The sequence below is a fragment of the Coturnix japonica genome, chromosome 3 (assembly GCF_054131305.1).
Source record: "Coturnix japonica strain WE chromosome 3, WE-NBRP24, whole genome shotgun sequence".
In the NCBI taxonomy this organism is placed as follows: Eukaryota; Metazoa; Chordata; class Aves; order Galliformes; family Phasianidae; genus Coturnix; species Coturnix japonica.
This window is the reverse complement of record NC_140665.1, coordinates 68737141-68749885: the sequence shown is the minus strand read 5'-3', so window position 1 is coordinate 68749885 and position 12745 is coordinate 68737141. Positions and strand designations below refer to the sequence as shown.

At 37.8% G+C, this 12745-nt stretch overlaps 1 protein-coding gene across 5 annotated transcripts in view; it reads right to left on the bottom strand.

Annotated features, from left to right (window-relative positions):
- MMS22L (MMS22 like, DNA repair protein) overlaps positions 1-12745 on the bottom strand; it is an 82806-nt gene that overhangs the window by 44527 nt on the left and 25534 nt on the right. For all 5 annotated transcript variants that reach the window (XM_032443446.2, XM_015858862.3, XM_085541888.1 and 2 more), the window contains 3 exons: positions 12568-12687; positions 11661-11887; positions 8895-9404 (listed from right to left, as the gene is read on the bottom strand). In XM_032443446.2, the coding sequence (XP_032299337.2) occupies positions 8895-9404; positions 11661-11887; positions 12568-12687 (857 nt within the window). The remainder of the gene's footprint in view (positions 1-8894; positions 9405-11660; positions 11888-12567; positions 12688-12745) is intronic.

Here is a 12745-nt window from a genome sequence, read left to right as displayed (position 1 = left end):
CTGACAACCCTTTCTGAGAAGTAAGATGATATATCCAGAACTGTATACCAAACTATAACTGAAGATGAAATAAGCATCTCCTATCTCTCACCTGCAAAAGTTTTTATTAAAATTAAGTATCGTGGTGGAGCGTGTTATTTTTTCCAAAGCAGTCACATCAGGCCCTGCTACCTAACATAACAGGCTGTGTGCATGAAGAGGTAGTTGTCACAAAAGCTAACCAACAGGCAGATTCCAATCAAATTTCAAATAATTACTTTCTTACAGCCAGTACGTTATTAACAATTTCACGTAAGTATTCACGTAAACGGAGGTCAACATATAAGAACTGTGCCTGCTCACTTCCCTTTTCAGGATAACAGGAAATCCACTTGAATAACCATTCTCAAACAATTTTGGCTTTCCTCCATGCATGAGGCAAAAACTGTACTAGTTCAAGAACAAAACGCCTTACTATACAGCTGTCTGTTTTGACTGGGCATAAGAAATAGTAGGACAGACAAAGGGGCAAGAGATATATTGCCCATCTCTGGTTAACCAACCACAGACTTAGTATAACATTTGCTCTTGTCACTTTCTGATGCTTTTTGAGAGCACAGCTGCCAGAAAACCAGCACAGCCTGACCAAGGGCTGATCCTGCCTGACCAACCTACTGGCCTTCTGTGATTGTGTAACTGCATCAGTGGACCAGGTAAGAAAGAGCCCCTGACATCACCTATCTGGATTTCAGTAAGGCCTTTAACAAGGCCCCCACAACACCCTTCTCTGTAAATTGGAAAGTTATGGATATGACTGCTCAATGGACAAAGGACTGTGTGCAGCACGTATGCAGAAAGCCATGGTCAGTGGCTCAGTGTCCAGATGAACAGTGACAAGTAGCATCCTTCAGGGAATCAATACTGGCACTGATGCTCTTTAATATCTTCATTAATGATATCAATAGTAGGATCAAGTACAGCCTCAGCAAGATTTCGGATGATATCAAACCGTGTGGTGCACTTGGGAAATGGGATGCCAAGACACAGGCTCAAACACTGAGCCCAGGAGCACCTCAGGAGATTCAACAAAGCCAAGTGCAAGGTCTTGCATTGGGGATGCAGCAAACCCCACTATCAATACAAGCTGAGAGATGAATGAATCGATGCCCCATTCCTGGAGACATTCACAGACAAGAACTGTTTGAGTTGGAAGGGATCCTTAAAGGTCACCTAGTCCAACTCCCCTGCAATAAACAGGAATGATTCTTTTCATGCAGCACAGGCTACAATTGGCTTTCTGGGCCAAGGGGGCACATTGCTGGTTCATGTCCTGCTCACCATCCACTAGTACCCTCAAGACCTTCTCAGCAGGGCTTACAGTAAAACTGTTTGTGCATGCAAGGCTGCTGTCTTCCTTTCTCTTCCTTTTTTTGTTACAAATACCCAGAAATAAGCAAACTGGAAGCTGTTCGTATGTCCATCGAGAAATTTCAGCATGAGCGCATCATCCCAGGGGAAGAAGAATCAAATGATATATACTCAGAGTAAAAAAAAAAATAAACAGAAAATAGAATACATTTAGATTCATGAGAGAGCCGAGTTGTTTTTGCCACTAAGACAGTCCCTCTGTTAGTATAAGAGAGGAGAATATTGCTAGGTTAAAGATGGTAGTAAGAAAGTCTGAAACAAAGGAAGTGGCTATTACTAAGCATCAGTGACAGGTAGGAAGAAAACAAAACCAAAAAGACCATATTCCACTGAACCACCAAATCTTTCCAAACTGCACAAACAACTACAATGCATACTGTGTTGAACATTTGCTTTTCATCTTCTCCTATTAAGACAAGTATATCCATTTCTTCAGTTAGCATAAGGATTCTCTTTGAGCTCATTCAGATTTTCTTCTCCTCTTTAAAGGTCAACTTTCTTTAAAACACACAGCCACACATTATTTCTCCTCTCCAGGGATTACCTCTTTTCCTGGGGTCTAGCAATGGAGAGAAGAGTGCAAAGAGAAATATTTTTCATGGAACGGCAACATGTGTGTGTAGTTCAGCACAAGTAGATGCCTTGTCTAACTGTGCTTCAAGACTACAGTGACTTGTGCTTGTCCCAGAAAACTGTTTTATTAGTCTGGCTTGTCATCCTGCTGCCCTGCTAAGAGAACAGAAACATGTAGACACAGCTGCACACAGGAAAAGTGCACTTGAATACGCCAGCCTCGCATCTGAAAACCATCCGCTTTCTCCACTGTCCTAAGTAGGCTGTCAGTAGGAGGCAGCATTGGCTCTGAGAGCAGCAGCTCTGCGCAGCAAAGTAGTTGGGAGCTAGCTTCATTCTTCTGTCATTATATAAGCAAGATGACACTGTTCTCTAATCCAGCCAAAGCTGATAAGTACCATCAACCTGTCACTTCCTACATTTCAAATTCTAACACTGCAGCATCAAAGAGTTTTTACATTTCGATTTCTTTTGCTGGCAGCGGTCGGTAGCCTCTCATTCTCCCACGGTGTTCTAATGCAGCATTTGCACACCGGGGTTACTCCCAGTCTGAATAGCAGGTCATCCCCTACTCACTGAGCTCATCTGCGGCCCATGTGCTAGGCAATTTAGATCCAATCAGCCCTTATTTAGCTCAAGAGTAATGAGCAGCATAGTGACACAGACTTAAGCCTGACCCTCAGGACACTGCTCATCAAGCAGTAAAACTGTGACAAAATCATTCATCTTCCACCCGCTGGCAAGAAATAATACTCGCACTCACTGTATTACTTTTTCAAGATATAGAAAAAAAAGTCCTGAATTTTCATGATGTGAGACATTAATTTGCAGAAAGCTGAATTCCCTTAAACCCCCCTGTTGCTATGAGCTCACCAGGGGGAAATAGGCCTTAGGAGACTGAAATGGAATAAAGAAAATTGCTTCAGCTTTCTTTTCATTTTAAATAAGCCTTAAATCTGACAAGAGATATCCTAAAGAGAAAAGATATATATATCTTGTAAGGTAACGAAGAAACAATCAAAATTAAGTGATTAGAAGGCTGCTTCTACATAATGGTCTTATTGGTGAAAATATTTCTTTGTCTAACATCCACAATCAAAAATATTCCAAAAGAAGAGCCATTTTTATACCTTATGTAGAGAAGAAAAGAAGAAAAAAAAAAGATTGAAAAAGAGAAAACAGTTTCAGAAGTGAGACACTTCCATCAGAAAACAAACCTGCACTTGATGTCCTTCAGGGAGCACAGATTTCTCCCAACAACGGCAGGGTCCCAACCAGGAGGTTCTCAGTACACCTGGATAGGATTTCTCTCTCTCTCTCTCTTTTTTTTAGTGGGTTTACTCTTTCATAACATTAAGTTCTGTGCTCATTCAGGTAGCCACAAGGCCTACGTGAATTATTTTTTGGTAGATAAAAATGGATCAAATGGATAAAAGACAGAAAAGCATTTCAGTCTGTAGCACAAAGGGATGTTGTTCACATCTTTGTAGTTAATGCAACAGTACTACACTTGAATTCCTTTGGCTTCATATATCTAATGAAATTGTTGATGCCCAAATAATGCCAATCAGAAATTTCTTTGACTGATTTTGTTACTCCAGTTTGTTCTTAAAATAATTCTAAGACAGATGCTTTATTACAGAATCACAGAATTATCAAGTTTGGAAAAGACCTAGAAGATCATCCAGTCCAAGCATCACCAATAATTCCCAGCTAAATCATATCCCTCAACAAAACATCCAAACGTTTCTTGAACACCCCCATGGTCGGTGACTCCACCACCTCCCTGGGCAGTGCATTCCAGTACCTGACTACCCTTTCCGAAAAGTAATATTCCCTAATGTCCAGTCTGAATCTCTCCTGGTGCAGTTTGAAACCATTCCCTCTAGTTCTTTCACTATCTACACAAGAGAAAAGGCCGACCCCCAGCTCACTACAACCTCCCTTCAGGAAGTTATAGAGAGCAATAACATCTCCTCTGAGCCTCCTCTTCTCCAGGCTGAACAATCCCAGCTCCCTCAGCCGCTCCTCGTAAGACTTGTGCTCCAGACCGCTCACCAGCTTTGTAGCCTTCCTCTGAACACGTTCCAGGGCCTCAATGTCTTTCTTGCAGTGAGGGGCCCAAAACTGAACACAGTACACGAGGTGCGGCCGCACCAATGCCGAGTACAGGGGGACAATTACCTCCCTGTTCCTGCTAGTAACACTGTTTTTGATGGTAACACTGTTTTTGATGATTACATCCTAGACACCAATATGAAATTGTTTTTAATAAATGAATCAGCTCTTGTGTGACCTTCTGATTCAAGAAAACTGACAGTGAGAAGTGGAAGTGAATGCTCTTGCCACCCCACAAGCAAAGTAGGAGGTATATAGCTGCAGGATACACTGTATCCCGTTTCCTTCACTTGTATAGTAATGCTTTCAGAGCAGAGGACACAAAACACCAGTTCTAGCTACTTGCGACTAGAGCTCAGAACACAAGGGACAAAGGTACAAAACATTTTGCACATACAAGAGAAATTCCAAGAAAAAAAATCTCAACACCCATATAAAATAGGATTAAGAGAAAATTTCAATTTTAATTCGCATCTTACTGCAGTAATTGTAGCTAAAACCACAACCAGTATTGCCACTGAAAACTGTAAGAGATGACCTAAAGTATTTAGATGCTGAAAACCTTTCAAAATATCACCATATTCTAGGAGCAGAGCAAGCTTCCCACACACTCTACAGCATTTAAGATTACATTTTCTTTACATTCATTCAAATGTCAGCTTTATTAATAGTATTACTGCACTTAAAAACAAAAAAATAAAAAAAAAAAAAAAAGCACCGCAAACAATTTTAGGCTTTCGGTCAAATCAGTACAACCAGACATGTTTGCAAACTGAAGATCTATGCTGGGGAGTCAAAAACGAAAGACCATGTTCTGTGTAGGTGAAAAAATTCACAAACTCTATTTGTTGTCTTTCTAATTCTCATTCACTAAGCCTTGCAGATCTAAGAGCCAAACTAAGACCTCCCGACTAAGAGTTCAGTGGTTTAGTCACAGAGCTACACTCTGCTTATCTGGGCATCACAGTTGGTGACTCGAAATATACTTCTGGGATGGAATGGGTTATAGAAAGCTTGTGCTCATCCAAACTCCTCTGGATATAGTTTTCAGAAGTTCAACATCAGAAAAACACGCTTTACAAAGACTAACACTAAAACCCCTGAGGGGGAAGAAAAGAGGAAGGAGAAAGGACCTTTCTATTCTCCTCATGAGCTTATCTGCTGATTTACACAGTAACGGAGAGCGGGGGAGCGGTTCCTGTTGGTCTCAGAAAGCTCCCCACAGGGTGTTTTGATGGCAAGTATAACACACAAAAATATATATATTACAAATGAATACACATTTCCATAGCAAAGATATACTGGATAATCCATTCCTATCATGATTTCCCGCACAAACTCAAGGCTAGACACACTCTAACAGACAGAAGCATTCAGTTCTCCCATTATGCAAGGCCCAATTAATACCATAACTTTTAATTAGAAGCATTGTCTACCTGAGTAGTATTCATTTACAGCTTATAAAAGTGAAATTTTCAATAACTTCTCACGTCCTTCAATGCAGTACACAAGGGGCATAAATACCCATTAAGTGCTTTCAAAATAAAATTACTGTTTATTATGTTATTAGGTTTGTGGTACTTCTTCGTTTCTCCTATGGGAATCAGTAGCATGTCTCCCTGAAACAAGGTAAAGATGTTTGGTGCACCAGAAGCCATTTCACACTCAGGCACGTACCTGCATTTTTATGATTCTGTACCTCAGTGCTAGTACACTACAAAAACAAAATACTAGGATGATGATAATGAGCAAAAGCTCATATCAGAGCAATACCAGATTACAATAAAAGACATTTTAACGTGTTTCCCAGCACTTCTTTGAAGAATAACATATTGCAGTGCTGAAATCTACTGTTTCCAGGCACTCAGCAAATTTCTCAGAGCCTGTGTCCATTCTTACAGTGAGTTCTGTCAAATCCATTAAATGCCTGTACTTTTATTAACCTAAGGTTTCTTTCTGTGTCATGAGGCACTCAGATGATGGGAAGTGGTAGATATTTGGAGCAAGTGAAAGCACACGGAGTAAGTATCCTGCATTAACCTTTTGTTAAAGAACAATAAAATCAGGATTTAAAAGCACTGTTTAAAAGCAGATACAAAAAGTAAAGGACTAACTAAGGTTTGTGCTAGATGATGAACGTTTCAAGCAAACACAGGAAGGAAGCACTTTGTCCTCCATGTTTTTCTGGGGTTCTTGATTGTTTATTGTTTATTTTACACTTGCTTCTAAAAAGGAGTCTGTATTAAAATATAATCTTACACTTCATACTGAATCTCGCTATGAAGATCAAATCCTTGGAAGTGCCAGCAAGTAGCATCTTGTTTCCAATTATCCACTCACCATATATCAAAAAAGAAATAAAAATGAGTTCTCTTGTCAAGTCATAGTTCTATTTGAATATAGGGAGAACTGAGCATTTGTAATGATAAAATTAAACAAAAAAACCCACAATAATTACTTTAAAAATACTCATTTAAAACAGTAAATGCAGAAGTAAATACAACAGTCAAAAGCTACCATTATCTTTCTCTCAGATAACAAAATATAAAAATATTTTAAAACACAGTAGTGTAAAATTGGTGCAGGTGGGGGTCTCTTCACAGACGCCTTTTAAGAAAAAAAGAAAGGAAGAAAACAAGCCTTCTATCAAAACCTTGTATGCCAAGTTTTAGCCCAGAGCAAGTTTTCACAGCTATGTTACAAACCCTTGAAAATAAAGGTTTATAATGGAAATGCTGACAGACCCTTAACCATAGCAGCATGAATACCTATAATTAAAGAAGAGCTTTTGGCTAGACCTCACGCCGCAAATGAAAGATTGCTATTTTTACAATAGCCTCAAATAAAATGAATTGAGAAACCTGGAATGTGATTCCTAGTAACGCAGTAAGATATGTTAAAGGGGAATGCTAAAACTATGTGACATTTTTAGCTTTAAATACTGAGGCATTTAGTTAACACAACTAAGTCAGTATTTTCATAATGCTCTGTAATCAGCAACGAAGAATGCTCCTGTGAGCCATCATCTGGGGTTAGCAGAAAGTGGCACATGAAGATATTATTTCCTAATAGCCTAGAGGGAGTTTCTTCACTCTTTAATCAGTGATCTCCCTTCCTTCCTACCTGTAAATTCTCTCTTGTACAATTATAAAATTATTAGAGTGCAGTGTACAGAAAAATTACATTTATGAAAGGCCAACTATCTTTTATCTGCCTGAATTTTAAAATCAGCCAAGAGAACTGCACTGAACCATTTCATCCTATCACACATCTCCAAGCAGATCAGCTCTTATCAGTCTGCTTAAACCAACACCACCTTCACCTCTGGTTAGCACAGTCATCCAACTCTTCTGAACAAAGGAAATATTTTTAGTGGTGTTTTACTCATATGGCAACAGAGGACAAACTCTTCAGTGAGTCTCTCAAAAGTAGTAGAGGTAGCTGACAACACTTTACTTTTTCTTGTACTACCAAAATCAGTGTGTTTATAAGCCTCATGGAATTAAACTATAATTGATGTGATAAATAGACAGGTAACCAAACGTATACATCGAAACAAAGAACAGTTAAAAACAAGGCTCGAAAAATAGCTCACATGCCAACTGGTATTTGAGTGACTCAGTAACTCAAATATTAGAGCAACTTGCTTTTAGCAGGAAAAGGTATGAAAATGGTATTTGTCCTCATAAGTCTATGAAGTCTATGTCCTCCTGTCTGTGTCACAAGAGGACTACATATCCCTCAAATTTTGGAAGCTTTCCAACAAATGTCAAGTTGTGAAACAGGCAATGTTTTCACAAGTCTCCCTACTTCATCTAAAAGAAACAAATGCTCTGTATTAGCAAATGGAGGAAATGCCAAAGCATTTCTGAAGTCTCCAGTTTATTCCAGAAAATACATTCAGTTGAACTGAAATACTAAATAATAAATCAAGTAAACTCAGTTTCATGCTTCATCCTTTTTCAAAAGACTACCTGAAAAAAGCTGTTGTCTTTGGATGTATAAGCTATTAACAGCTGCAATCGAAACTATCAGACAATAAAAAGGAAGCTTGTTAGAGGGAAACCTTATGTATGGGCCTCACTATTCCTGTTATGCACTCTTCTACAGTTGTTTCCATGTATTTCAGTCTTACATATTCAAAGTAATGGCAGATCAGTAGGTGCCTCTTAAGATCTTAAAAACATATTTGGGCTTTTAGAGGACTACCTCTAAAAGGCATCAGTAGACAAAAATATTGAAGGGCATGGTGGATGCTAAAATCTGAACTAGCACATCAAAGCTAAACTGCCTCTTTCAAGGTCATATATGATTTCCTTCTTTTCTAGACAAATATTTCCAGAAAAGTATTTAAGTCTCCATAATTGTTTTATTTGTTTGCAACCTTGACAGATGAGGCAAGAAAATGGGAACCAGAATGAAGTCTGTAAAACAGAATATTCACTGCGAAAAAGAGACAACACAAGAAAATGAAAGTAATCTAGTACAGATAGTAGCTTCACAGTTTTCTATGCCAAAAGAAAGACCATATTCTCTGAAACTGTGGCATCTGACTAACTTTCAGATTAAGAATAACAAAGGTTTTCTGCCCCTGATATTTTGTAGTGAATTAATGACCATTCTGAATGCAGTAATGTATGAGTGGATATAAAAATTTACTGTATTGTTCACAATCCTTCAAAGCTGTCTATTTCCTTTTTCTCTATTTCAGTAGAAAATTAATATGAATTAGAGTTTAACTCTGAATACAGAAACAACATGCCAGTCTATATCCACAATCTAACAAAATTACTTACCGAAGTCTGGCTATAACAACCTGAAGAAAATTCAAGACCATACTCAGTTCAGCTCCTCGACAAGCAGGCAGCAGCATCGTAAAGCCATCATTTAGCAACTTTTCCTCAGAAAGGCTCAAGTAGCAGCTGGTCTCAAACACTTCTTGGACACCATCAATGTATGTTGAAAGTAGAGTCCAGAGATTTTGTTTCTGTGTGTAGTCATTCTTGGTTACTAAAAACTCCTTTGCCTTGACACGAAAAGCATTTGAGAGTTTGTCAGCTAGGACACTAATATCCATATTCTTTTCAACATAAATCAGAAGGAAAGCAAAATGGCCTCTCCAGATGAGAGCTCTCTGAGACGGACTAACCAAGGATGGAGTCAGGAAATCCAAAAGATCCAGCACTCGGCTCACTATATCTTCTGTTTCTGCAATGATTGCTAGCAGGAGGAACAGGTTAAAAAAGTTCTGCAGCCCCACTTCTGTCAGTTCCTGCATTCTTTTCCGATGGAACTTGGAATAAATTCTGCATTAAAAAAACAAAAGCAAAACATTAAAAAAAAAATCCAGCAAAACAAGAAACAGAAATTTTCTTGAAATATGCAATTTTCTATCTACTTCCAGGTGGTATCCAGAAAACTATAAACCAAAACAAGTCATACATACATTCAAACACACAAAACTTAACAACTAGGTACCCTCCATCATCCTTAGGACAGGGCACCATTTAGATACACATTTCTGTTCTTACATTATACTACTGAACTTCACCTTTTTAACCACTACTGCAGTAAAATGAAATGGAAGATTTTTGATGGAAAGCTCCTTTCCCCCATAGTACTTCACAGAAGTCTGTATTGTCCTTTACTGTACACCTACTGTATGGACTGAGTAGTTGGGAAGAAAACAAGGAAACAGGAATTTGGGAGAGAGACCTCAATCTAGCAATGGGCATCCAACACTTTGGCTTGCCTGAACTGCATTGAGCAAAGAGGAATTGTCTTAGGCTCCAAAAAAACCCCACCATATAATATAGTCAATGCACCTATGTAACAAAACTTTTGATTTTTATTTGTAAAAATGGAGGGCAAAAAACCCATAAAATTCTAGCAGAAAGATTTTAAGAAATGTTAAGCTGTACTGCTTACATTAGAGTACTCAAGCTATATGTAGCTGATGGTGAAAAGCACTGCTACTTTGCAATTTGAGAGTCACAAAGCGGAGCAGTAAAAAGCAGAAGGCTTTCACACAGTTGTCTTTCATGTGACTTTTACTTAAAAGTCTGGACCTATTACACCATTCTTACAACAGAGGAATAAGATGAAAATGGGTTGCTTAACTTCTTATTTGTGAGATTAAAAACTTCTGTATATGCTTCACCTTTAAAGCGAATTTCACATGCATAAAGTGAGTTAAGCATCCTTAAAGGCTGTTTTTCTATCCTGTCACCTGGAAAAATTGTTGGAAATGGTGCCGAGGTTATCAAATCTAGCCACCAAAAATTATAGCAAATCCAATTAATGTTGTTTGGTAGTAAATTACTACTGACAGGCATTTATGTTCTTCATGCATCAATTAATGCTTGGTTAGCTGCTGAAAACAGAGTTCATCCCAAAAATCATAGCTGTAGGGTGTTAAATTTTGCTACTTGTGTAATTGATTTATTCAAGTCAGGAGTGATGAATACTGGTTGAGCAGACTGACAAAGCATGAGTTGTGTATTATTATTCCCCCTCTTAAATTAGAGAAAGTAACAAGCTATAACAACATAAAAACATAAGGATAATTTGTTTTCAGCAAAAATGAAGCAGGCTAATTTGAATTACTATCTAAAGCGAGACATTGATTCCACATCTAATAATATATTTCTTTCAATGTGTAGTTGTAGCAATTTTTAAACCCAAACTTTACTGACTGTAACAACCCATTAAGTTTATATAGAAAGCGCACATTTTCCCCTCCTTGCAAGAGAGACAACCTTTCTTTTTTGGAAGAAACACACCACACAGCCTTGTAGGTCTGCAACATGCACGTTTTATCTGATTTTTAACTTTACATACTAAAATATAAGATTAGTACTTAACAAAATCTTAAAAATCAAAACCAATAAAAACAAAACTAACGCTATGTCCATTATATCCAATGAAAATAATCCTAAGCATCAGCACCTTTAATGATCAGTACAATATAATTACTCAAAGTTTTAAGGATTCAGTAAGTATATGCAAAATCAGCACTTGAATTTTAACCGTATATATTTCATTTTTTAAAATATCATGACTTAAGATCTATCTTAATTAGCATGTTTCAAAATTAAAATAAAAAGCAAAACTTTCACCAAAAAACTCTGTGAGAAACACTGGCAACCATAAAAAAGTAAATATAAATGGAACTGCAGGCATAGCAAGAGCCAGGCTTACATGAAGTTCAAAACAAAATTTCTATGCTTTAACTATATTATCCTACTGGCAACAGTTGTACCTCTGCATCATTTGCCAATATACCAAATTCTTGGCTGGTGGGACTTTGTAAATCATCACAGTCTGCAAATGTCAAGGTGACTCTTGGACCCAGCTAGGCACCTGGTACAGCCTTAGCTGGCAAATAAAACTTAAGGGGACAACTACCTTCATCAACTTGTTAATCACCCTGCATTCTTTGTCCCCTTCAATTTCTCTCAAGCACAGTACCCCATTTTGTCTTAATGTGTGGCTCAAAGGGCCATGCAGTCAGACTGACTACATCTCTTTAATGTGTGAGAAAAGCTAAATAGCAGCCATACCGTCCTTTGATTTGTTTCCAGGGATGCACACCACTGTTCACTGCTTCTTCTTTCATCATCCGTGCCAAAATGCTGAGAAAAATGAGGTAACTGTTGCTGGACTTGTACAAGGCGGGAATCTGCTGTTCACAACAGCAACTTTTCACCAACTCAAGCATTGACAAAGAAGTTTTACTAATACTTGCCAGACCCTTCAGACCAAGCCAAGGAACAGTAAAGCAACTGTTCTAAAAGAATAAATAAAACAATTAAGAAGATAAGTAACAATAAATGTTAATATTCAAGAGACAGCAATGTATAATCACACAAACAATAAAGAGGTAATGGCTTTAAGTTGCATGAGAGGAAGTTCAGGTTGGATATTAAGAAAAATTTATTCTCATAAAAAGCAGTGAGGTATTGGAATAGGTTGATCAGAGAGGTGATGGAGTCATCATTCCTTGAGGTGTTCAAGAAAATAGTGGAAAAGAAAAAGATCAAGAAAAACGGCACTGAGGGACAGAGTTTAGTGGCATGATATTGATGGGTTGATGGTTGGACTAGATGATCTTAGTGGTCTTCCCAAATTTAATGTAATTATCATTCTAAAGGGCAAGTTCCTACAAAACTCCAAAAATAAAAACAAATTGTAAAGGTGCAAATTGTCTTCACAGAAACTCCAAATAAACGGTCCTGATTAAGAATACAAATACATTCTAAATTATCCTGTTGTAGCGTAACATAACAAATAATAGCGTAAGTTGAAACACAATTTCTTAAATAAATACAGAAAATTTAGAGTTACTATAATTGTCTAGTCAATTTTACTGAAGTATAGTAGTTTGACTAAATAAAAATCTGAATTAATTGCTAAAAAATGAAGAATATCCATGTGCAAGTCTGTATCTTTATATACTCATCTACTTACCAGATTCTTGCTGTAATAATCCCAGAGTATGGTGACGACAGATAGATTCCAGTCCCAGAAACGACACAAAGTCAAACAGCACTGAAGGTGCATTCGTAACTGTTCCTCTAACACACCAGTCTTGCAAAGAGAAGAAAAAAATTATTTTAGGAGGGGAGCATCAAGATGCCTACCCATA